A 27,359-nucleotide genomic window follows, 5' to 3' on the forward strand; every position below is an offset into this window, starting at 1 on the left:
TGCTGACAGACTGGAGTGCGGTGCTGGGCATCACTGCACGTTGGTGTGAGCATGTGTGTGGGGGACTGTGAGTTCTGGGAAGCCAGGCAGAGGGACAGCACATCCTAAGAAACCGCTCGCAGAACATGGGGCCATATGTTTCTGAAAATGTCAGAATAAAAATCATTTTAGAAATGGAAAATTACTTCTCAATCCCCTCAGATTCCCATAATACTGCTTTCTTTCTATTTTAATGCCTGGGTTTGTCTTATTAGTAAAGCAGGAACAGAGCTGAGGAAAGATTGGAAGGATGGTTTAGGATGCTGCCACAGAGAAAAGATGGGCTTGTACCCAACACCCCACAGCCCACAGGAAATGGCTTGAACAAGGTTATGGAAACAGATTTGTGCTTAAGTGTTTGCAAGGTCAGATCTTCAAACCATTCTTATTTTTATTCATCAGATACTCCCTGAACGCTTATTTTTCTACATAATATCTCCTGGCTCTATGCTGATGATGCTCATTTAAATACACATGGAAGTTATGTATAACAACGACATGGAAAATGCAGTGCTCTCCCATTAGGGGCATATTTTGCCATTCCTGCTACTTTCCAAATCAATTACTTAGTAAGAAATCATGTAAAAGGCTGAGGCAATCCAAAGAGACTTATAAAGTTCTTATTCTTGTTACAGCCGGGATGAAGTTACAGGATCTCTGAATTACTCCCATATGGCATAAAATTTGAAGCAGTAGACTATTGTGACACAAGATATTCAAACCAGCTACCAAGTCACTCCCTTTGGCTATCAGTGAGGGGAGATGAGTGGATGTACTTTTTCTTTTCTTTTAAACATGAAAGTAAAATCAGCTCCATTGCAGGTGGGACAAAATGCATATGCAGAAAAGGGGGGACTGCCTCATTCATCAGACACAGGAGAGGCTGTTGGAGCTCTTGGAGCTCCGTGTTCTTGTCCTAACAGGACACTTTCTCCCCTGGGACTTCAAAGAGTCACACCTTTACCTTTGCAAATGAGCAAGAAACATGAAAGGGCAAGGGAATGTGGGAGGAAACTGAGGGGGGAAAGCGTGGCAGTTCTGTAATCATGAGACAAGAGTTTACAGTGGAAATAGTGACCATGAATAATGCAACAGTTCTCCCCCTGGAGAGAAGGAGGCCTCAAAAAACGATTCCTCCAGATGTAATGGCTGAAACAGCCCATTAAAGGTGCCACATCTGTCTCCATTTGCATGCCCATTTGATCAGATCCTGGAGATACGAATTGTGTGCTGCTCAAAATTAGGACCATGAGGAACTTGTAGAACACAGCAAACGCTGCAAGGTGTAAGGTCAGAGAGTTTGATAAAATGGCCAAAGAGCAGATGAAACCCTTGCACATGTCCCATGGATACTGTGGAATGCAAAATGGCATCAAAAGGTTAAAACAATGGTCAGGGTCATGGAAGACTTGAGGCACACTAAGGACACCAGGACTGTGCAGCCTAAAAAAGAGATGAATGCCAGGGGGTTGATAGAAATGCATAAAATCAGGAATGGTTTGGAGAGGGGAAAAAGTTTAATAATAATACATGTGCTTTATGTCTCAAAAGCCAAGATTTAAGGGAACACCCAGGAATGAACAGGTGGTAGGTTTAAAAGCAGAGCTGCCTTTTCCCAAGTGATGCAGCATTAAGTCCTGCAACTCCGTGCCAGATGAATCTCAGTATAAATGAATCTTGAGACCTCTAATATTCAGGGGGTTGCTCTGCTGCTGGCTATTAAACACAATACTCTGGACACAAATTCTGGCAGAAGAAACTTTACATTTCACAGCATCAAAGCAGGAGGCAGTATCTTTTATACTGTCCTTTAAATGGCTTCTATACCCAATCATCAGACAGTGCACTGGGTAGCTCGATCTTCGGTTGTGCTCAGTGTAACACCTTTTGTGTTCCTATGTTATGTTCAAAAAGAGGTGCCTCCTCTATAGCTCATGACAAGTAAAACCAGCAAATAAGGACTTCTATCACTTGGCATTTGTGTTACACAGCCTGGGATTTTCAGCTGTTGCTCTACAAACATTCCTCAGCCTTGAGGGGATAAGGGTTAATTCGGTACCGACTGCATTGGACCAATTTTTTAATCCATACAAACAGTATTAAAAATAAGGTGTGAACCTTAGAGCCAGCTTAAGCCTCCTTTTCACTCTGACCTTCTATAGCAGCAGGCGAGCAGGCCTTTCATTATTTCTGGGGGAAAACAGGTAGTTTGTAAAAGATATTAGAGCAGCATACTGGAAGTCCAAACCCTGATGGAGAGTGATGTGAAATAACTTGTCTGATGCAGTACTTTGGTCTCATCTCCACAGAAAAGCCTCAAACAAGGCAAAGCATGAGTCTGCTTTGGCTCATTTCTTTAAATAAACCCCCAGCTTTCACAAAAGGTATGATTTCCTCCTTTTGTACTTGGCTTCAATGATGATTAAGCACTCAAGGGGCTGCTGTGCTTGTCAGGCATTGTTTTTCTGATGGATATTACACAAACTCCATGCACAAATTCACTTTTCCTGCCCTCCCTCCTCCATGTTAAAAACGACAAGCAGATGAGGTGTTAACAGGAGAGAGTTTATCATTGCAATTGTATTATTCACACAAAATGCAGACACTGGCTTTATCTTCTGCATAGTTAAAATTTTGGTGTGCCTTTTAAAATATAGCTAAATAGAGATATCTTAAAGACAACAATCTAGTTATTATTTTCCAATGATTTGAGGAAGGTTGGATTTGGTTTGGTCTTATTGGGATTTTTTTTTGTTTGATTTTTACAGTGGGGTTTCCATGTTTATCCTCAGAAAAAACACACTCTTCCTGATGATTACCTGTGGTCCGGTTTGGGATCCTGAGGCAAGGGGCCAATTCTGCTCTTGCTTACTTGGAGTAATGCCATTAAAAGCTCTGTTACCTGATGTAACGGAGGGTATCCACAGTCCATACACACACTTTGAAAATACTATTTCAGTTAATTACAGATGAGAACAGAGCTTCCTGGGAGGGATTTTCTTCTCTGTGGGTTTCTCTGCCTACACCAACAGTGAGTGCTCTTCTGACTTGAGAATGGCTTTTTCCTTCCTCAACTGTTCTCCAATGTGAATTTGAAAGTCGTGCATGGACAGACTCCAGATTTAAAACTCATACAGCCCTCCATGCCAGAACCACCAGAGCCTCAGGGAATGTAACAAACACAACTCATGAGAACAACCAGATGACAGCTTATTAATACATCCTGAATGTTTTCTACTTGTAGAGAAAACGTGCACTGCCAACACAGGGAGCTAACGTGATTCTCCAAGAGAAAACCTCCCTATTGATAGAGGCAAGACGTAGGTATCAGCTTCACTTCTGTTCTACCAAGGGTTAACTGGACTCCAGATCAATATGCAAGGAGAAAGGAATGTGGAGAAAGGAATGTGGAGCAAGATGGGAGGCAAAAGGAAGGAGGATTCCCATCCTTCTCACAGAATTAATCAGCAGCTCTTTTGCCATCTCCCAAACACAGGAGCATCCCCCCGCCTTGGAGTAATTTCCTTCCAAATCAGTGACTGGCAAAGCGCAGACAGTGGCAGAGCTGCTGCTGACACCAGCAGGAGAATCAGAGACCTGAGTGAGAACATAGTCTTGAGGATGAGACTGGGTAATTTAGGTACATCTCAAAGGGCTCATTATTGTCTCCTGAAGCACTCAGTGGGATCCAGCCCATTGATGTCACTGGGGCACCTTCCTCTGACTCCGTCTCTCTCAGATTCTGGCATCACGAATCCTTCTGCCTTGTGCTTCCCTTTGTCCTTTCTGTTCCTTTCTCTCTCTCCCCTCTTTTTCTTTTCTCTTTCCTTGCCTTTTGTTCCCTCCTTTAACAATTTTCAGTCAACCCCAGGGAGACAGTCCCACTCTCATTTGCTAAAATAACTAGTAGTTAAATGACTGACATTTAATGTGGTATCTTAGGCTTCATCATTGCTCCGCTGGGAGAAGATGCAGTGATGAGTGTGTGGGGAGAGGCAGGAATAGGATGTGGATCATGCTTCTGAGAGCTTTTTTTTTCTTTTTCAGGTTGTCTGCAGACTCCAGCAAACATCATTTTTGCTGGAGTGCTTATGGAGAACACACTTCTGAGTGGGACACAGACAGAGGGCTGGCTGTCCATGACCTATCAAAAAAACCCTCACTAAAGCATAAATCAGACTGGAGCCCAACTACACTGGAAACCTCAACAAGGAGAATGTTTTCCTTTTTTGATCACCTGCTTTCATACTTCCTTTGGAGTCAGTACCACAAAATCACACTGAAGGGCATTCCCAAAAGGATGCTCAGGACTGGAATGGCAGCGCACGGTGCTGGTCAGGATTCAGGTGTTTTAACAGAGCTTGGACATCCCTGCAGCAGATGTGTTCTGTCCACTGAAATCCTGGTATGTGCCATTGATCCTGCTGCACCTCAGTGCCTGGACTCACTGTGTGCCCCTGCAGGGGAGCCCAACCCAAGCCACAAAGTGATTTCTGCAGAAATGGTCGAATTCCACGGTAGAATAATGCACAGGGAGGGGAAAAAAAAAGAAAGACAATGTACACAAGGACCCAAAGTACAGCAGCTTTAAAAAGTAATAGCAATGAAGGTGTAGGTCAAACTAAAGGTGATGCACTGGTCTGTGTCTGTCCCAGGGCTGAAGTGGGCTGAAGGACAGGACTCACAACTGATGGACATTATAAAAACACCTCAGGGCTTTTCCTCCCCGCTGTGTGCAACTCTGCTGGGACCTCAGTACCTATTACCATCCTTGCTGCTGCTAACTTTCCTTTCAGCTCTCCTGCTCACAGAGGTGAACTCAGAGCAAGCTCTCCCCACAGAGAGAGGGGTGCAGTGATGCCTTTGAAACACCTTTAGCAAAAGTAACCATCGGTGGTTTGTGCTGCTCTGCTTTGGTTGGGAGACACAGATGGACATTTGCACTCACACCTGTAAAATACCCTCCCTCACCTGGGTGAGATCCTTCCATCCAAAAGGTTTCTCCTCCCAGAAAGAGAGGAAATCATCCATCTGCCAACTAATTAGCAGATGTACTGTTTATTTGACTTGTCATATCCCTTGGGAATTTCACATGATGGAGCTGTCCTGTGGGAGAGCTTTTCTAAGATAGCTGTTAAATGAGATGTCTGAAAAGCAAAGGGAATTAGTTTCTCTACCACCACCCTTGTAGTCTCCCCAATTAATTGCCCCCAGTTTTGCTTCAGAAGTTTATAACAGGTAAGACAAGCTTGGAAAATAACAGCCATAACCCTTGTGCATTATTATGACAAAGGAGTGAGGATCAGAATCATCAATGCAAAGAAATCTTACATCTGATGGGATATCAGCTCCCAAGATGCCATTTTGCTGAAATCTCCCGAGGAATCAATTTTCTGCCTACGCCTGCTCACCATGCTGGAGAACCTCCTGTAATATCCCTGCATGCTAATGCACAACATGAATGTGTAGTAAAACACATGTGCCATGCCTCTGGTGGGAACTGTAGGCACCCAGCAGGAAATAAAACCACCAAAAAACCCCACCAGAAAACCTCCTACAGAAATTTCAGACAATACAGTTTTGCTCTCTTTTTCCAGTCTTCCAAAAGGGATCGTCCACAGGATCATTTTGGAGCCCTTCTTCAAAAAAAAAGGTTTCCTATTTGGCTTGGTAGGTAATTATGGGTACATGCAAAGAATTACTTTGCAACCTACTCAGATTCTGACAAAAATGTGGCAAAGAGCAGGGAATGAGCAGTAGTGGGTATTGTGTATATTCATCTGGAAGCAAAGAGAATGTGGGTGTTTATCATGATCACCAGGTGATGACAAGGCAAAAGGTGTCCTGAAATCCTAAAGAGCAGCTGTTTCTCCTCCACTCTGAGCCAGGCTCTGACACAGGCACAGCAAAGCCGCCTGACTAAACCAGCAGCTCTGATTTTTAATAAACACCCAATGGGCTTAACAGTGCTGAGAAGTTGCACAATATACTTATTTACTGCCTGGTTTGTAAAAGTTTAGGGCACTGTCTACTCAAGCCTCCAAGAGAGCTGGGCTGAGAACACTCTGTAAAAATGTAAATGGTCTCCCAGAGCATAACCTGATTGCAGAGCCAGCAAACCCCCCAAAACTCTGATACTACAGAAATGTAGAAAGTCACTACTCCAGCACTGTCCCTGAATACTGCCCCCAATTTTTAATAAGACAGCTTTGTAGTCAGAAGACATTTCCCACCTTTTCTTTCCTTTGCTTTTCCCTGTGAAAACTTATATGTGAATCAAGTGTCCCCAAGATCTCTTCCTTTCTGGGTACCTTTGGTGCAAGGTGGACAGATGAAGACTCGTACCTGTGCAGTCTACAGGAAAAAGGTAATGGGAAAGGAAGGAAAGGGGCCAGAGAAATCCCATTTTTCCCCCCCTCCAATTCATTTTATAGTCAGCCCTTGGTTGATTTATACAAGAGAACAGAAAAAGCCCAGAGGCAAGACAGCTCATCTCTCCGTGACTGAAAACACACTCCCAACCCAACCAGGTCTTGGGGAACTTGGGTGCAGGTTGCCCTTGGATTTTTCTGCAGGAGATTTTTTTGGTAAGCTTTCAGTTTGAAGTCTGTTACTCATCCCTTCAGCTCACGTCACGATGAAGTCCCTTGCAGAGAGCAGGACCCAAAAGTAAGCTGCTCAGCATCCTGTATTGTGCAATTTAATTTGGAAAATTGCCTTTCCTGCACTGGTGACATAGGGTGCTCAGCTGGAGTCCAGACACTAAATCCTGCCTCCCTGTGGAAACAGCCTGACAGTCCCAATAACACATTGCAAATGCAGTTCTGCTATGAGCTGTGAGCTCACGTTGGGAAGGTGATGCCATTTCTATTCCACATGCAGATTTTTTCTGGAAAAAAACCACAAAAGCGGCCTGAGGTACAAGGATCTATGGGGGAGACTGAGACAAAGCCTTCAAAGGTAGCGAGAGAATAAGAGCCTTTGAATGGATCCCAGCAAGCAGACTGTCAAAGGACAGGGAGAGGTAGGTCATTTACCCTTTCATACACAAGCAGCTTGGAAATGTGCTGCAAAACAGAGCAGCCTTAAATATCCTAACCCAGAATCGAGCCTGGGCTGTGCTTTTCAAAATGAGGCACAGGAGGGGACAGAAGACACCCAGGGGCCACAGAGGAGTAAGGAACTTCTGCGACATGACCAGACAACACTGGTCACTGGGCAACTAAAACACCTCTGTCAGAGGGCAGAGCAGAGCTGCAGCTCTCTTTCTTACAGGTTTAATTTTAAATACTCAATTTAAATTTTAAATACTCAAGAAAGTGGTGGAATCTAAGTCACTGCAGCCTGGGAGACACCAGGATGGATCTTGCCGTCCAGCATCACCTCATGGCTCTTTCCAAGACATCCCACAGGCAACGTTTTGCACCCCACTATCTCATATCCCCAACTGCAGTTACCAGCAATCCTGGCTGCGCCCTCCAGTCTGCAATTTCCCTTCATGGGCTGCCCCAAAACAGTTCCTGATGTAGTTCCTGCCCCACGGTGAGCCTCCACCACTCACTCCTCACTGTTCCTCTCCTACTATCCATCAGAATGTGCCTCCTTGGGATGGGAGAACATTTGGCTGTAGGGATATTCCCCCTGCAGGTTTGGATCTGCTTCACCCCCAGGCAAACTCACCTCCCCAGAAACAGGAGACTGCTGTCCTCAGCCAAACTCCACCTCAGCCTTGTCAAAAGTTTGTTCTCCCTGACAGCCTCTAATCACCAGTTAGCCAGTTTACCGAGGGAAAAATTTTATCCTTTCTGCTAGAATTCATTTTTATGACACCTACCATAAGAGACTTAAAAAAATTAGGCATTAAAATGGTTTATAGAGGGTATTTTTATAATCCACTAAGCTGTTTTCCATTTCCACTGATATGACATCTCTCAGCTATAATTCATAAATGCCATCAGTTAACAGGCGCAGAATCTTATCCTAAATTTCTCCTCTCATATACTTTTCCCATTTAAACTTTCTGTTAAATCTTTGCTGTGCTGCTAAATCCAGAGAGATTTGGCCATAGCTGGGGGGAAAAAACTTTAAGTAGCTAATTAATGTCACTGGATTTGGGGCATCCTATCAAGAGAGAATATAGAGGAAGCATGTCCTCGATAAATATTTTGAGCATTTAAATAAAGCTAATGCCCCCACCTACACAGGAACCTCTAATATCCTCAGAAAATAAAAATTTTTATAGGCAATAAGTGGCTGTTTTCCCACACAGGGACGATGAGGCCATTGCAGCAGGTATATTGATTTCAGTGCATCTGGCACTGTCCCAACAGTCATTTTTGTTATTGATTGCAACTCAGAAGGGAGTCCCTCTGGGAAGCACCTGCATGTGCCAGGGTCTGTGCACCCAGGGGACATCCTGGGAGAAAGAATTTATTTACAGCCCTCCCAGAATTCACTTCCTACTTTGTTAAAACCACAGAAATGCCTAACAATAATTATAATTCTTGAGGCAGCTAGACATATTCTGCTTTTCTCTGCCAAGCTCAGACTGGAAAACTCCAGGTCTCGCCACAATCACAGCTACTAACCCACAGCAGGAAAAACAAAACAGAATATACATTTCTCCTTATTTGCAATGCCTCCATTATATTTACATTGGGTCTGCCGGGAAATTTGAATTTGGGTGGGGTTTGAAATTTGGGCTGCATCCAGTCATTTGGTTACAGAAAGTCCTGCATGGGAAGATGCAAGCCCAAAGGAATTGGGATTTTTAAAATTTCTTTACCATGGGCATGAAGATATCTCCTGGACTCTGACTAGGTTAAGGATGGCTCATGGTCCACTCAGATTCCTTAAAGGCCTGATGAGTTTCCAGTCACAACAAGTTAAACACTTTGGGGGGGGAGGGAAGTGCCCCCAGACTGCCTTCCCTACATGGAGGGGAGAGGAAGCACAGAAGACCCACGGAGAGAACAAGCCACTTGCCCACTAACAATTCATCTAATGAAGACCTAATCCCAGTGGGATGGGAGTTTTTGGTCAGACAAGCAGAGCATCCATGGCCTTTAACCATTTTTTTCCAAAGGAAGTTTCAAAAGAAAGGCTTTACTCAATAGAAAGTTATTGATAATCTTTCTTTGGCCTTAAAGACCAGAGAGGGAAATTAAAGGTACATTGCCTGAGCTGAATAGAAACCTTCACCCACTGCAGTGCTGCCTGGTGCTACACAAAAGTGGATTCAAGAGAAGCCATCCTCCGTGTGCAAGAGTCAGTGTTAAACGCATCTCTCTCAATTTCCTCCCATCAGGAGACTAAACCCTTCCCTGTGGGCAGTGGGAGAGAAGCAGAGCTGGTTCACTCCCTCCTCTCCCCAGGTGCCTTATCCATGTCAGTGTCCACCCCCAGCACCGCCCTGCCCCAGCCCTGCCAGGGTGCTGGCCAAGCTGCCCCGCCGGACGGGCTGGAGCCCAGAGCCACGTTTGGAGAAGAAGGCGAAGACTGAGACGAGCAGGTGATTCATGCTCGTGCTCTTATCACTTGGGGAGTGGAGATGAATGAGCCCACACTGCCGACGTGAAGGACGTCTTCCTGCTGTCATCACAGCGAAGGGAGAGCAGATGGTGACAAATACGCGCTGCGGCCACTCGGCGTGGCCCCTTGGCACTTCCACTTCGCTGCTCCATGACAGAATCTGCTCGGGGAAAATCGTTCCCAAGGATCCCACGTGCAGAGGTAGTCTCTGCTCACCCACTCAGAGCACCTACGTGGCCTTTACCCATATGCTGCCGCCTGGCGCTTCCAGGAGAAGAGGAGTAGTTCCCCCATCACTTCCCAGACATCACAGGCTGCTGCTCATGTGCCAGCAGACATGGGAGAGCTCTGGGTATCCACCAGACAGCCATCCCCCCTTGCCAAGGATCTGTGGAGCTACACAAAGAGGGATCAGATTCATTAGGAAGAGCAGGAACTATAAATATGAGCCTAAGCAAGAAAATGAGGCCAGGGTCTGTCTGAAGAGAAATTCAAAGCTGTGTCCTATCCTATGGGCAGGTGCTCACTCAGGTCTCCCCCCTTGTTTATCAACACTGGCAGCCACAAAGAGCACATCCCACCTTCTGAGCACCCAGCCTTTTCCAGCTGAATCAGAGGGAATCCAGGTATTCTCATGCTGGCTTTGGTGTGCCTCATTAATGCCCCTGTCCAGACCCACTGGGAAAAAAATTAACAAAAACAAACAACCCAAAAACTGCACAACAGGATGGGACAGTATCCCAAACCCCCTTAAAATATAACTTCTCCTTATAGCCACCCTTCACATGCAGTCTCACACACAAGAGAAAGAGCTACTGGCACAGCCAAGGTCTCACAGGCACAGGTAGGTCACTTGAGGCTGGAAGTCAAAGTCTCCCTCAACTCCAGGACATGTCTGAGAAGTGATTAGCCTTTCACTCTTTGCAGGAAAGCTGACACTGCCCAAAGCATCAGGCACTGCTCCCTTGGGACCTCAGACTTGGTCCTTTTCCATGCTGGTGCCTGCAGGAATTGCAGAGCCCCACGGTGAGAGCGATGGGGCGCGGGATCAGAGGAGACATTTCACTGCTCGCTTCAGCTGCTGTCCGGGGATGGGACTGAACTGCAACAAATGTTGATTTAAAGACCACGTTACAGGCTGCCTCTAATGCACTTGCCACAAGCCTTCAGCTCTCATTTATCATCTGTGCCTGATTCTACCACTTGCCTAAAACTCAATACACCCTTTTCAAGATTTTAATTTTCTTTTAACCATTGATGTCTTGGTGTATCCCCTTGCACATTTTATTTTCCTCTCACTTCATGAGGAAAGCAATTAAATGAGGAAGCCATTAGAGCTCCTCAGCCATCTGATCTTGGCAGGACATATCTCTGGCAAAACAGAAAACGAGGTGCAAGACGGATGCATGATCCCAAGGCAAAATCTCACTCTGGGAGAGATGAGGATCTGAGGAAGGGGATCAGCTCCCACACAGAGTATCCCACAGCACTGTGACAAACCAAGGTAGAGAGGAGGAGCTGAGTGCACCCTCCAGAACAGCACAGCCAGGCTGGGACCAGCCAGCACTGCCCCTTCCCCTTGTCACCCAAAGAGCAGCAGAGCCAGAAATAGCCAGAGATGGGTTCATCCATGCATGGGCAGGAGGAAAGTGGACCATGGGAGTTCAGCTGCTGTTAGAGACTGTTCTGCAGCACCAGCACAGAACAGGAGAGCAGAAACACATGCCTTCCATGAAAAAGAAACATCGAGATATAATTCTGGTTTTGGTTTGTTCTTTCATCCAAAAAGAAAAAAGTGGTTTGCATAAAATAATAATCCTATTTGTGCTACACTTGAGACAGATGCACGGGGACACTAGTATCACCCAGAACACACTATATCAGTTAGGTATTGATGCTCCTGGAGGAATCAGTAAACACTAAAATGCCTTTAAAAACCTGATTGTTTTGGTACCTACAGGCTTAAGCTAAAAATCAACACCCCAAATATTTGATAAACAAATATAAGGGTGAAACACTGCTATGAAAGCTTGATAAACTCCTGACGAGAGAGATGCAACAGGTGAACAGTAGAAACCACGACAGCCATGAGAGGCTCACAACATCTTGAGCATGGGGCTTGACATGGTTGGAGGCACAGACTGGTGCAGAACAGCCAAAAGGAAAATCCTGCTGCAGGGCAGGGAAGAATGAGCTAAAATCAGGGTGGAGCATAATGTTGCTGGGAAAAATCTGCAGGAAAGGTAAAGACAAGCAGCGATGGCCTCACAGGTCACAAATCCCCTTGAATTTATTTGGATCAAGTCAGCCTCCTTTAGAAAAGCCTTGATCCACAATCCAGGGAATTGATAGTGTAAACCCCCATATGTGTAGCCCTGATTCCCCATCACACTGAAAAGATGTTTAAATACTAAACTAAAATTAAGACAAACGTTGTATTTTCTTGGACTAGTTCCTTAGTGCAGATTGAAGGAAGAATGGTTAAACCACATCAACCAGCTGAACATGAAAACTGAGGAAAATATCTGCAAAAGGTCACAGTGCCCCATCACCTGGCACCCTGCACGTCCTGCACATCCAGCATATCTTGCCATCTTTCCTGCTGACTCTGACAGCAAATTCCCTTGAAGAACACTGTGAGCCCAGGAATTTAAGCAGCCAGGAGATAACAGCAGCCCAAAACACTGGTGTGAGCTCACAGCTGCTTCAAAGAACAGAATTAAATGGGCTTTCATCACATCACTGATGTCTATAGGAAAGGAGGGTTGGATTTGGAGTGCCCACATCAGGCCACTCACCATCTGCACAGACAACACCGTGGCACCCTTGACCAATGGATCAGGGAAATTGCTCTTTGGCAGAGCTGCTCTGACTGCAGGTCTGTGGGTGCAGGGACTTGTTTGGGGCTACAGAGTGGCCCCAGAGTGCACTTTGGGGAGGCAAATGGGCTGACATGGTAGAGGAAGCTCTGTGTTGAAGCAGCACAAAATCCAGGCCAGGCAGCAGCAGGTGCTGCCTGCGGGTGGGATATTGTGTGTGGGGCAGACTTAGCCTGCCTGGAGCTGCAGAGATGGGTTCCATGCAAGGGGGCTGGAATAGCCTCTTCACCATCCCTACATCAGTATTTTGGGCAAAGTACTCTATTCTCATGGAGAGAAAAGCAACGGAGAAGCAGGAGAGAAGCATCTCCCAAGGAATTTTTCAGAGCAGGAATGCTCTTGAACTTCTCAGAGCAAAGAGTGCTCTGCTGCTAAACATCCTTATTCCTGAAGCTGGGAAAAAGAAGTCTTAGTGGGAAGTGAGGAAGGAGAGTTCTTCCCAAAGATGGGCTCTTTATGGGGTTCCAGGTGCCAACCCTTAAAGCAAATTCTCTTGATATCACACAGCGTCTTTAAGAAATGATAGATTGCACTGGCTCAGAAGAAACTCTCTGCTCCCTGATAATAAATGAGTTGTTAGCAGAAGTAGCAGGCTCCCAGATCTATTTGTGATCCAAAGGGCTCACAGATGCTTCCCATTTTTGCAATGCCAAAACCACAGAACACCAGACAGCAAGGGACGGGAACGAGCCTCCTGCGCCTGTCTGCTTGCTGCTCTCCAGTGGCTAAAGGGAGACTGTCAAGCCCAATTTCCCTTTGATGAAGCCTTTTTTTAATGTAAATTTGCCGTTGTTGAAAGTGAAGAATTTGCTGTATTGCCTGCAGGCAAGGATATCTAGGGGAATCAAAACCTCACCCCTCAGTGCTGCACCTCTGCAGCACCTCGTGGTCTCTGGACACGAATCATCCGATGGCACAGGCACCCTCAGTCCTACAGCCACACACCTCATTCCTCTGCACAGCTGGGACAACACACCTTGGATGAGAAACACACCTTGGATGAGACAAGCACACATTCTCCAAAGGCTCCTCACCCCAGGATGCTGCTGTACCTGAATGTCATGGCCCCAATTCCCTCCACCCCCAGCCTACATGACACTGCTCTAGATTTCACTCCACAGCCCTGGGGATGATTTTTTTCTTTTTTTTTTTTCCTGTTGGTTTTTAAAGTTGTTCTGCTCGACTTGCTAGTTTGGATTCACACTTTTACTTTCTGTCCTGAGACAGGCTTGGAACAGGAAGCCTGAACACGCATTGCTCTCCGACTCCTCTGAGATTGTGGCCAAATGGCAATTAGAACTCAGGACAGATTGGGATGGGATTCAGAATGTCCCAAGATTTTCAGGTGTATTTTGATGTAGAGCTTTGGGTCTGATTTGTCTCAGCTGCTATAGGATGCTACTGGAGAAATTACTTTTTTTTTTTTTTATGGGCCAAGCAATGAGGTTTTTTGTTCCTTTCCCACTGGATTGTTTGTTCCAGTGCCGCACAAGGCTTAACTGTGCTCTTCCCATTTGAGCTAGTGGGGCTTGCTCAGCCAAATCCCTGGGTGCTCTTTTGGAAATGCCACAGTGTCTGAAGGCATTCCTCCCCTGATGATACCAACCCTAAGGTTCCCCCCAGAGCTGAGTCCTAGGGGCAGGCGCTATCAGCCAGGAGTGTATCAACAGGAAGAGGGAGAAAGAGATCTGCTAAAAGACTGCAAAAGCAAACCCAGGCACGGCTGTTAGAGCACTGTAAACACTCATGCCAGCAGCAAGCCCATGAAAAGTGAGGAATAGAAGAGGCCAAGAGGATAAAAGCACATCACAATGCCAGGCCCCTGCCCTTGGGGGGCCACTGCAGTGCGGTACCAAAATACAGAAGGAGAACCTGAGCAGAGCAGTTTCTGTGCCATGAACATATGTTTTCTTCACTTCTCAGCAATACATCAGAATAGCACAACTGCGAAGAGCCTGTTTGCAATGTGATGCCTGCTTTTATCAAAGCCTTTACAGGCTGCTCACAGGGAGAGCAGCAAAATGTTTGATACTGCTGAAATGTCACCTTCAGCCGAGTCTTGAGGAATTAGCAGAAGAACATAATGCAGCTGCAGACACTTTGGGATAGGATTCATCTCACCTGCCTCTCAAAGTCTCATGGTAAACTAAACCAAAATCAACACAATTCTGTTGCTTTACCTGGTACTTCACAGAGGAAGGAACAGTCCAATTAGGGGGCATGAGGACACATGTGAGGATTCGAGAACAAGCTTTGATGGGCTAAATATTCTCAAACAGAGAAGAGAAGTTTGAGAGTGGTCACTGAGAGCTGCTGAGATGCTGAATGTTGGTATTCCCAACATAGTGTGACTGCTAAGCCTCACTAAAACTGTGATGATGCTTGAATGAGAGTTTCCTCTTTGATAGAACAAGCCTGTACCCCAAAGTACTGCTTGTTTCTCCAGAACAAGAAACGGTGTGGGCATTCTGGGGAAGGGCTCATCTCTGAAAGTGTGTGGTTGCTCTGGAAGCAGGGATGGAAATGCAGGAACTGTCTCACGTCCCACCTGAGGGCTGCACAGTGAACCCACTGGCTCCCAAAGTATCAGCACATAGATGTAATCATGTTGGGAACACAAAGAGCTGATTTTCCAGTCCATGTGTGGCTGCAAGCCCTGGGACTGCTCGGGGCTCTGTGGGTTCAGGAGATGTATCTGCTCCCCCTGAGGTCTCTGTGAGTGTGGCACACGAGCCTGCTAAGGATGTTATGGTATAGATGACTCAATGTTAGAAATCTGCCTGACTTCATCCACACATTTCTTGCAGGTTCCCAGACAAATGATGACTCTTAACTCCTGTCAGCCAAGGCCAATCCAGGTCCCAGACTCCTGGGACCTGAGGAGGTCTGTTCCCTAACAGAGGAGAGGCTCCACTCTCCCCACAGCCTCTTCCTTTGCTGTCCCCACAGGATAGGAGCACAGGGGTTCCCAGATTGCCATCCCCACACCTTGAAGCTGCAGGCTTCAAGGGTTTTGGCACAGCCATAATGAGCTGAGCAGATGAGACCCCAGAATGAAGACAGGCTGGAAGACTGAATTAATGCTGATTAAATCTGTGAAATGCACTCAGATCTGCCTTTGCTCGGGATGGACTGGGGACAGCTGCCATGCCTGCCTGTTTTTCTGAGCTGGGAACAGCAGTGCTGCATGGGCTGCACCTCTCTCTGCCTCCTCCTTGCCTGCAACAGCATCATCTCCTCACCCCTTCCCCCACTGCGGCCGTCTTGCTTTGGCTTTCTATTACTTTGTTTGGTAGCTCATTAAAGACATTAATCACCTTCTGCACAAAGACATTTCTCCTGAACTCCCTGCAGGCCAGGCCTCTTTCTCCACTGCAGCTCTGCTGGCTGCTTCAGCCCTTGCAGGCACAGTGCTGGTGGCTCAGACCTGCCCCCGTTTCCCTGCTGATCTGGGCCCCTGCTAGTCACCAACGGGGTGGTCAGCCCCAAGCCTCCCCTGCCATGCATGCTCTGACAGGAGCCTCCTTTGCAGCTCTGGGGGCTACATCTCAGCTTTTGTTGTCTCCCTTTTCTCTGGCCAAACACTCCCATCTCAGGACCAACACACGACCTTTGTGTATCACCTGCATGAAGGTGGAGGACAGGAGTAAGATGAGGCATATAAATCTTTAAAGGCATATAAATTATTACAAAGTCTTGACGCTGGTGCTTTTGGTGCTGACCAAATAGGAGACACCGGCAGCTCCAGCTCAAATTTGAGCAGAAGGAGGAAGAGCCCTCAGAAAGAAAAACTTTCCCTTGCTTAGCTAAGGGCTGAAAAGAGAGAAGGGAAAACTCCACCTTTTGCACATCCACAGCCCCTCCAGAGCTGCTTCCTTGCCCCTTTCCCATGCTGTGTCTCCTACTCCACGGGTTCTACATCCTCTGTCCCTGTGTGCTCTCTGTTGGACTTTGCTTGCCTGTGCTTTCCTCACAAGCTCCCAGGCCTGCTGGTAATTTTTCTGCTGTTTACCTGGCAGAATAGCAGTGCTGTTCTCCTCACGGATGGCAATGAATGGGATGTGGGTGCTGTGTGGAAGAAAAGCCAACAAGGCTCGGGGTGTTCAGGGGATGTTGGCAGACCAGCAGGAGAAAAACCCATCTGAATCTGTGTAATCACTGATGCTTTTTGCTTGTTGAAGCTCACTGCTAGCAAAGATCAAAGCAAAGTGTTTGGGAGGGCAGGGAGGTGAGAAATGACCCTTGATTCCATGTGAGATTCTACCACACTGCATCCAGATTACTTACAGAGGTTTCTGTATCTTTCCTCTGACCCTCCAGCCCTCAACCTTTCATCTCCTTCCCACTTTGTCTCCATTAGCATAGTGGCAGGATCTCACAAAATCAAAGCCAAGACTCCTATAGCATATAGAGAAATGCAGACACATATGCCACATCCACACGAGAATCCTGCCATCAGTACAACTCCATCTTAGACATCAGTTGTTTTCTTTTGCACTCCTCCACTCTGTCAAAAACAAATAAAATAGAAGAATGAAAAGACCCTCTTGAAGAAGCCAAGATTTGGCATTTTTAGCTGTCACTCACCTCTTCATTGCCTCTCATTGCTGCATCCTCAAGGGGTCCCTCAGTCCGGCAAAGCATAAGCACAACTGAATTGCAACCCTGGGTGAGGATTGGCAGGGTCTGCTTTGCAGACAACAGGGAAAACAACTGATCTACATTAAGAAAATGAATCAAAATTTCCAGAGGTTTTTGGTTTTTGTGTTGTTTTGGTGTTTTGTTTTTTTTAAGAGTGCCCCAGAGAGGATAAGTGGGTCTGGCTGCTGAAAGGGCGGCGTGACAAAATCAGCTGGAGACTCGTTACTGTTTAAGCTGATGAGCGATCAGTTCAGCAGGTGAGCAGGGAGAAGTTTCTGCTGGGTACCACACTGTTATTGCCCTAATAATTCAGTACTATTTTGAAATCTTTTTTGCTGGAATGATGGTGGATTGCAAATGTCTTGGTTTGGCCCCTCTGCTGCACCTTGCCTAACTCCCGACATCCTCAGGTGTTACCAAAGGACTTCACATGGAACTTTTCACTGGGAAAAACAGTGCCCCGTTTCATTTCTGCACAACTAAAGTAAGAGGAATAAAACCTTCTCTCTTTAAAGGAATGCAGTTGAAATAAATGCATCTTTGTCTTCTGACTTGTGTTAATACCGCACCCCGGAGAATTTGGATCTTCAGAATATTAAAGTCTCCCTGACTTATTGCCTCTTTAAGGAGCATGTTGGTTTTGTGTTTGCTCTGAGCTCCACGTGTTACTGAAGCTAACGGGGACCTTTTTCATTTCTGGTGGCAGAGAGCTGCTGCCTTTGGGGCCCTAACCCTATTAAGGAAAATGTAAATGTATATATCTCAAATTCCCACCAGTTTTGGAAATGAACAGCACACTTCCCCACACTGCCTTCCTTGCAATCACATGAAGATTTCCACTCTCACCTTGCTAATAATGCCAAAAAATAAAGCTTGTCTGTTTCTGGCCTAGTAGAATCCCTATCACATGGAAAGGCTTTATTTTTAGAGAAGAAAAGATAAGCTGTGAGTGGAAACTGTGACTGTCACACAATGGACAGGTCTGGCCTGTGCTGCTCACTGTTTCTCAAATCCCTCCTCTGCCTACTGCATAGCCCAAATTTTACTTCTTCACTCTCTTTTCTGCTTGTCACCAGTGCTGGGATCCTTTCCAGATGAGCAGATAGATTTGCAGGTGTGAAATTCCCCTTATTCCTCCCTCTGATTTTTCCTTATGGCGTCATATCTGCTTTTCTCCCCAGGCAACTCTCCCACCACCCAGGATAAAAAAATTTGAATACACAAAAATAGACATGCAAAGAATAAGTGCTCCCATGGCCTTTGAAGAGATGGACACACCAGACTGGGGGACACAGTTCCTGATGTGTGGTGCCAGCCTCTTGCAGGGCTGCCTCTGTCAAGAGACAGGGGAGCCCCATCAGTGTCCCTGATGATGGTATTGTCCCACATTTACCCAAAACTCTCCATGTCCAGATCTGTGGAGGACACAGAGAACCTGTCCTGTCCTGGCAGCCATTGTTGGGGAAATGGCTCAGCACTCATGTTTTAAATGTTATTCCTTCCTGGAGAAATCATATGGGGCAAGCCCCTGCCTTCTTCAGTGGTGACTGTGGCCACTGAGTACCCAGCACCCACCCGAGGGCCCTGCAGAGATGTTGGGACACAGGGTGCTGGTGTCACCTCCAGGACCTGCTCCCTCCTATTTGGCAGGATTTCACCCATCAGCACACTCCAAGCTGCTAACATCTCACTAAACAAACACACACTTACTAGAAAGCTACAGCCCATCCCTGCCCAAAACTGAGCAACCTTAACCTCAGGCTGATCTAACATGAGTTGATGCTCTGTGATTCATCTGTCTGCATCACATCTTTTCCTATGACATAATCTAAGGAGATGGATCTCCTTGTAGTACCTGTGTTGTATTAATCAGACTGCATCTGATCATTAAATCCATGTTTCTGTTGGCTTAACTCACATTAAATAGTCATAGTGAGCATCCTGAGCTCTGCAGGGAAAAGAAAATCCAAAAGCACTCACGTGAGATTTCTGAGCACTGTGAAAATAAAAACAAGTCTAGCAACACCACAACTATTACAGAGCTGGGCTTATTTAGACTGTGGAAGTTTAATTATAAAAATTGCATTCTAATTGATTACTGCTGGAATAATTACAGCAACACCTTTACAAGAAATGGCGACCATCATATGTTTGTCAACAAAGAAGCTTCCTTTAAATTCAACACACAGTAATTGTTTAATTAAACCAAATTTAGATTCTCATTTGAGAACATTCAACTGCTTGCCTATTCCTTCCTATCTCTGAGAGGTAATTTAAGAGATAAAAAGCAATTTCTATAAATACTCTATCTATATATGTAAGTATCCAAGGAAAAGAAGAAAAAGAAAGGCTTCATTTCATAGCTGATCTGGATGTAAGCTTGCTGCTATTGATAAGAACATAAGCATGGAGTGAGTGATCACTCCAAATCCCTCTCTAATTGGTGCTTGGAGGCCTTCATAAAATATGAACAGAATCCAAACTACATGTTCATTTTCTAATTTGCAGAACAGATTCAACTGTTGATATTCCAGCAGCACCCACAGCATATAGTTGGTATGAGGGCCCCACAGTATCTGTGCATGCAGCGAAGGAGAGGGATCAATTCATTGTTTTCAGCCTCTTTACAAGTTTTCCTGCAGCCACAAAATCCCATTGCTATCCTGTGCAGACCCTTGTGTTTCAGGTGTGCAGCTCCTGAATTCCCCTTGTCAGCAGCCCACCACCCAAGCACACAAAATCTGGTGGCTGCCTCAGCAAAGCTGCAGGGCTCAGTGATGAACAGGGGTTATTTTAGTCACTGGTCATCCCTGCAAAGTGGCCTGAGTTTTACAGGGACAGATTCACCAAGCTGGTGACTCACCTTGTGTGAGCCCCGCTCCCAGGGCACAGCTCCCAGGCCAGGCTGTTGCTGAGCCATCCTCTTCCCAGGACAGCCAGAGCAGCCTCCATGTCTGCCTGATGCTGCCAGGCTCACCTGGAGACCTCAGCCAAAGGCTGAAAGCAGGAGTCTCTGCACCACAAATTAAATAAAGCTATGGAGCTGTGGCTGAAACAACTCATAATCCCTGAGGAGCTGGGCTCTGCACAGGACGGGGATGTGCATTACACTGTGCACAACTGGAGGCTGAGATGAAGAATAGGAGAAAACTATTCCCAGCACAGGTTGTCTCAAGCAAGAAACCTCTCATCCCTCTTCTGTCAACAGGACACAGTGCTCCCATCCACCGTGGACCTTCCAGGGACAGGAATTGGCAGATCTCTCTTAAGCTGCAAAGCCTGTGTGCCCTCACATCTGGCACAGTGCATCCCTCTTCCCACCCCTCTCCACTCTGACCTGCAGCATCAACTCTGCTGTCCTGGGTCTCCCCTGAGTGCAGTCAGACACGGCAAAACACAGAGTGGCAGAGTTTGCTAGAGACTGTGTGGAGGCCATAAAGCTCTTTTCCAAACATGGCTGGAGACAGAACCTCTGAACATGTCTTCAAAGCTGATCAGAATGGTTTTGCTCTGCTATGTCACCAGGTAAATATTTCAGCTACACCACACCATCATTTTACCCTTTACAGTCACCGGGCACTGCTGTCTAATTCTGCTGAAGGAAGGACCCTCAATTCACCCTCCTCCCCTAAACAATTTCTTTGGCCTTTGAAGAAATAGCACAAAATTATCAGGCCTCCTAACCTTTAGTTAAGAGCCCTCAGAGTGGCAGGTGTGTACTTTCATACGGGTAAGCCCCATCAGGCACCCAGCTGCAACCACGGAGCGTGTTCATTACCAGCTATTCTGTGAGACGGAATGAATTCAGGAAGATATTTCAGTTATTGAAATGTGCCCATGCCTCAGTGATGCAACAACATTAACATCAACCCCGCACATGAAACAGGAAGTCACCACACGTTGTATCTACAACCTCTTCTTGCTTTCTTAATGATTTTGGTTTGCTTAAAATCATCATCTCCTGACATGTTGCACACAGGGACCACAGGACCCGCACAGAGGTGTTCACAACCACTGCCTAACGATAAAAAGCCCACATCTGAAAACACCAGAAATGTGAAAGTTATTGTAGGGCTGTCACAGTGACAGCCCAGAGACTACAGCAGCCTCTGGGTACTCTGCAGATCTCTCCCTCAGATGGGTGTCATCGTTACCAATTCACGACCGTCGCGGCGCGTCATTAACGGCGCTGTCACCTGGGCACGGAGCTCACTTCACCCACTGTCACACCACAGCTCACTTCACCCACTGTCACACCACAGCTCACTTCATCCACTGTCACACCACAGCTCACTTCTCCCATTGTCACACCACAGCTCACTTCTCCCACTGTCACACCACAGCTCACTTCATCCACTGTCACACCACAGCTCACTTCATCCACTGTCACACCACAGCTCACTTCATCCACTGTCACACCACAGCTCACTTCTCCCACTGTCACACCACAGCTCACTTCTCCCATTGTCACACCACAGCTCACTTCTCCCACTGTCACACCACAGCTCGCTCATCCCCCCCAGCGAGCAGCTCCGTGTCAGGCAGAGGTGACCAGGGTCACAGCCGATGCCGAAATACATTTTGCACACGATTTCCTCAGCCAGGCTGCTGTCATTGTGTTGCACTTCATCCCGCCACTTCATCGCCACCCCACAAGCTGCCCAACAAGGGTGTTGCTTCTGCTGTCACCACTGATTCTTAATATCTGTTCTGTATTTTGAATGATGCTGCTTCAGGCACTTGCCATAAGGACTACATTTAGCACACGAGGCTGGCTCCCAGCACAAAGCAGGATTTGCAGTGGAGCTGGGACCTACGAGTCTTGCTCAGATGTCCTCTTGGAGACCCAGATAGGTGAAGCATCAGGTTCACAGGGTCCAAACACCCTTGGACTTAACTGTCACAGAAACAGATAATGCCAAGGAAATGCTGTGTTCTCTATCTCCATGGGAACAAAACCTGGTACTTTTAACTGGTAGCACGGCCAGTCTTTTCTCAGAAGATAAGGACCACTGTGTGGGCAGGGTTTTTATTCTCTCTAAATAAACAGATCTTTCTGCTGATATCTAGTCTTGGCAACCAGGCAAGGAATTAGCTGGAAGATGAAGAATGAGCTAATTCCTGACAAAAGTTTCACTTCAGCTCTAGAGTACTAAAATCAGGTCTCCTAATGGCCTGTTTTCTTTAGGTTGGGTTTTTTTTTCACCCCTAGGGTACATGGAACAACACCTTCTTTTGTGCTTACAAAACAAATGCTGCCTTCCATAGTCTGGAGGAACTTAGGAAGTTTTTAATTATAAGAAAAGCAAAACGAGGACAAGTGAAGTTGGACTGTGCAGAGTGCTCTGCTGGTCTGATCTAGGACAATGTGCCCTACATAGAGCTCAAATATAACATCCTTTGGGAGGCTGCCTTGCTTCCATTCAGCTTTCGGGAGACCACCCCTGCCCCCACAGTACTAATGACAGATTTCTGAAGCATAACTGGTGTCATGGTCTTGCCATCGAAGCTGTAAACAAAACCATTAGTGGCAGGCATGGAATGGGAAGGAAAGCCATGTGCAGATGGAGAATTTATTTGAGTGATATTCTTGCAGTGTCTGCTTTCTTCCTGCTATCAGCTCTGAAATAGCTCATCCCCAGCCACAGTCAGCAACTCTACCCCAGGTGGGTGATGTTTTCCCTTGATAGATACAAGGTCTGGCTTTTTTATTCTATTTGTCTGGTTTTCCTGCCAAGAAAGTGCCATTGGGTTGAGCTGAAATAGTTGCTCTACCTTGATGGAAACCTTGTTGTTGGCAAATAGAGGGATATTAAGGAAAATAGAAAATCTTTAGATATGCCATTAGATACTGCAAAGAAAGTGTGGCCAAATTGTTACTTCTCTCTCCTATACCATACTGGGCAGGAAATTCCTGAAATCTTGTATTTACAAACCCTCCAACAGAAAATATCACAACTTTTTTTCTTTTTCTTCAAAAAGCCTAATTAATTCTCCTCTGGTACATTCCTGGCTCTTTCTTCCAGGAGATCCCTTCTGTGCAATTCTGAGCAGAGAGAACAGTTTGTGTTCACCTCTATCCCACACAACCAAACCGCAGGGGGAATGTTTCAGTGACTCAAGAGGACACTACGGACACGAGCCAACAACAATCCAACAGGCTCTACAAAGGGAACACTTCCCCCAGCCTCTCCTGACAGCCCCCAAACATGCACACAGGCTCAGGGAGTGTCAGCAGCAGTGTCTGACACCAGGTCAAACCAAGGAACTCTTTGTGCATCACATCCCGCCGGCGCGAGCCCCTCGCCCACAGCACTGCACCCCGTGCTCCAAGGGAAGCAAAGGCTGCCACAGCAACCACAGGGCTGTGTTATGGGTTTGGTTTTCCTTTGGTTTCCTCCTGGTCTTGTTTTTTTGCTGCTAACCTTGGCTTTACCTATCAGGCTAGGCTTTTTTCCCAATTATATCATATCATGAGGACAGTACAGCCAGTGTGCTGTGCTTCATCAGGGTGCAGATACACCCTGAGATCAGTTCTGTGGTGCAAATTCATTCTTTAATACCTGTTTTTAGAGCCAATGAATTAATTTCTTGAAACTAGAACTCTCTTACCTCTCTGTCATTATCAGGCATGACCTTATTGTGGATTTGGACTCCACTTGCACCAAGCTGCTGGTTTCTGCTAGGTCTTTCTTAAATTACAAGGACAGATGGTTAAACTGGGGCTGAGAAAGAAGTTGTTCACACTAAACAGAGATTTCTGTGCTCTCTGTGGGTGGAAAGGGGTGTCTTTGTTGTATATCACAGCTATGGGAAATATGGGGATGAAACCTCAACATAATGAGTTGGGCAGAGGTTAGAGAAACAAAAAAAATGAAATGTTGGGGGGTTTATTCCACTTGGGATGCAATGGAAGGGGAAACACAAGACATGCTGAATAACTGCAGCACTACCTCACCCCTACTCCTCAGCACAAACCAAAACAACTCAGAGACCCTTTGTCTGTATGTTTGGGGTTTTCTTGCCTGGACCCTAAAGGTGAGCTGCACATTTGGAGCAAGAGGTCCCATATTTCAGAGAGGAAACAAACCCAAGTCAGGAATAAAGCACCCAAAGTAAGGCAGAGCACGATGGACGCTGGTACTTACAGGTGTATGTCATTTCAAAGCTGTCACTGATGTTCACAATGTCGATCTGGGGAAGGAGCTTAGGGGGTTCCGTGAGCTGAGACAACGCAAACCTAAAAGCCGCATGTTCCTGGGACTGCTGATTAGGAAATAACCCCCCTGGGGAGAAAAACAGAGCAATAAGAAGAAAGGTCTTAAGAACATTCGTATTAGAAACATCATCAGTCCAAAATATTCCTGCGAGCAGAGCCTACAGCTCCGCAGCCCAGGGAGTGCCTCTCAACTCGGAAATCCTCCAGCACACAAGACCCAAGGGTTTTGTGCCCACTGCAGACAGGATAGGAGCAGAAAACCTTTCCAGTATGTGTGTTATGTAACCCTGGATCACATATAGGAGCCCTGATGCATCCCCAGGCCAAGCAGCCTGCAGGATAGGGATAATCCATGGGGTGCGGCTCAGCCTCCTCACCCCCCGTAACTTCAAGCACGAGGAATGGTAATGCTGTCACTATTACCTCAGTAAAGGAAGAATGAGAGCCTTCCTTCCTCCCCTCGCTTGTCATGAGGCTCAGTTTAAGCCCTGCTGACTAGGAGGAGAGGTTTGCTACAAGAGGGTTGCAGGGGTTCCCCCACACTGAGGGACTCTGGGGTGTGGGGCAGCCTGGCTGAGCCGGGCACAGCGCTGGGTGAATGGGGACAGGGCTGTGAGAGCCACAGTGACACGGGACTGTGACCAAACAACTGCTGCTGCTGGAGGCTTGTTGCACAGGAAACACCTGAATTTAACAGGTGACAGTGGCCAAACTCAAACTGGGGAGGAAACTTAAAGCTTGACCCTCAAAGGAATCAATCGAAACAGAAGCACAGATAAGCCCAGAACCACAGAATGATACAAACGGGATAGGAACTGGGACCGGGCTGGACCAAAGCTCAGGGCATCTCTTCCCCCATGGATCTGGAACAAAGTGCAGCAATAACCCAGCCCTAGGAAAAGTTTCCTGTTGCTCCCCCAGCAGGAACCTTGGCTTGCAGCAGATCCCGTCACAGCCTCCAGAAAGATGCTATTAAATTCGGCCTGTCTTGTAATCTATATGCATTTAAAGAGAGCGCTGCTACTGGCATTTCAGGAGGAGGGAAACAAAGCACTTAGCAACAAGAGAGAATTAAAATAAAGCTGCAGAAAGTATCGATGCCCAAGATGACTTGAGGAAGAAACAAATAGGCAAGGACCTGCCATCAACGTCACTTTGCACATCTTTAGTAGAGGGGGCATCTCCTTGTGTGAAAAGGGCTATTTGTGCACCAATATCCCCCCACCTCCCCCGTTCCTCCCACCCCACATCCTAATCATGGATATCGGAGGAATCAGATGCTCGTAGCCAAGTTGTGTTTGTTGAAAGGCAAAAAATCTGGGATTTTGCACAAATTTGGGGTAAAGGGGAGACAGGAAGGGAGGGAGACAACGATGCAGCATCAAGAGCAATAAAAGCACTGATTGTGCAGCTGGACTCAGGCAGGAGTTGCCTGAACTTGGTGGATTAGCAATTGGTTGGCATTGTAAAGAGAGGGGAGGCGGGAAAGAAAACCGGCATGCACGGGAAGGGAATCTGGGGCTAGGTTGCAAATGATCAGCAGTAAAGATCAATGGGAGAGTAATAATAAACCCAGGCAAGGAGGGAGAGGAGCACTGAGAAGTTACAGGAAGGGAGGAAGGAATCAAACAGGCACTGCTGGTGTGGAGGGGAAGCAAGTGGCACGAAATGGAAAGAGACTTCAATGCAAGATCTTCTTCCAATAGCTTTGCCCTTATTCTTTAGCAATAACAACAGACAGCGTCTGTTTGTTACCTCCCGTCCCAGTTACCTACAGATGAGAGCATCCTCACAAAAACGTATCAGGCAACCACCGATTTTGCAAATGCAGCAACACACAATGGCAGCCCAGGCATTTCTCAGGGCAAGAAACAGATATTTTATTCATACTTCCTCCATTTCAGAGGCACTTTTCTCCCTCTGTGTTGAGGTGTGTGTGCGTGCAGGCATTTATTCCCAATCTTCCCCTCCCCCAAAGCCAAATTGATCCATCTCTGCTCCGGCAAAGCTGGTATCAACGCACACATCCAGCCCTCGCAATTCATCCCCTCGCTCTCGCTCTCACACACATACACACACATTTTGCCTTTGAAAGCACACAAACGGGTCCGTTTTCCCCCACCACCCCCCTCTCCACCCCTACCCACTCGCCAGGGACCATCATCCCCAGCCCCGCACTCACCTATCTGGATATTGTTGGGGAAATTGGCCCCTAACACCGCCCCTAGGAAACTGGTGCAGAAGAAGGCAAAAATGTGCTGCATATTCCCTTTTGCATTGGCGAAAAAGAAGCCCAGTTCCAAGCATAGATTTGATTTTTCCCCCGCTCTGCTCTCTTTAGCTGCCTCCGCTGCGCCTCCGGGGTGCGCGTCTCCCTCGCTCCGAATCCAGCGCTGAGACTGCCGCTGAGCAGCGCCTGGCAGCAGGATTAACTGAGCCCCGAGAGAAAGAAAGAGAGCCCGCTCCTCATCCACATCCCTCCCCCGCCACACACAACACACACGCACACGCCAGGCGCTTCCACCCAGCTCCTTCCCCTGCTCCCAGCTGGAGCTCAACAGCTGGGCACCGCATCCCCCCCGACCCCGGCTCTTCCCCCGAGGTTCTGGCTCGGGGCTCTAAGGGCAATTCCCACCTACCCCTAAATTCCCAGCTTTCCCCCTCAACTTCTCTTTGGCAGGAGCTCAAAGGAACCTGTGAATCAGTAGGTGGCAAACTCCTCTAGAGAAAGGGCTGAAACTCATCTGCCTGTGATCCATCGCTTCCCAACCTGGGCTCTCACCCCTGGGTCCAGGAGTTGAGCCGATCGCTCTCCGGAGCCTGGCTCATTAGGATAACAAAGAGGGTCCTGCAAATGTGCCTTGGAAGGAAGGATTTCAGAGCAACAAACAAGAGATCCTGAAGGATTAAAAAAAGGAAACCCCTCATCACCTTTCTCATTGATTTTTCCTGCCCACTGTTAATGTATGAGGCTTTTCACCACTGCACTCGATGTGGAAGAATCTGTACTCACCAGTACCATCAGACAGGGAATTCTTCTGAAATTAGGG

The 27,359-nt window shown here is 46.9% G+C and overlaps 1 protein-coding gene across 4 annotated transcripts in view; it reads right to left on the reverse strand.

The window, feature by feature from the left end:
• The window catches only part of GRIA1 (glutamate ionotropic receptor AMPA type subunit 1), a gene marked incomplete at both ends in the record, with an annotated part of 116,887 nt that extends 90,314 nt beyond the window's left edge, over positions 1-26,573 (reverse strand). For all 4 annotated transcript variants that reach the window (XM_082291676.1, XM_082291675.1, XM_082291673.1 and 1 more), the window contains 2 exons: positions 24,239-24,376; positions 26,492-26,573. In XM_082291676.1, coding sequence (XP_082147802.1) covers positions 24,239-24,376; positions 26,492-26,573 — 220 coding nt within the window. The remainder of the gene's footprint in view (positions 1-24,238; positions 24,377-26,491) is intronic.
• Positions 26,574-27,359: the final 786 nt, after the last annotated feature.

This window comes from Coloeus monedula (assembly GCF_965178545.1).
Source record: "Coloeus monedula genome assembly, chromosome: 15".
Classification (NCBI taxonomy): Eukaryota; Metazoa; Chordata; class Aves; order Passeriformes; family Corvidae; genus Coloeus; species Coloeus monedula.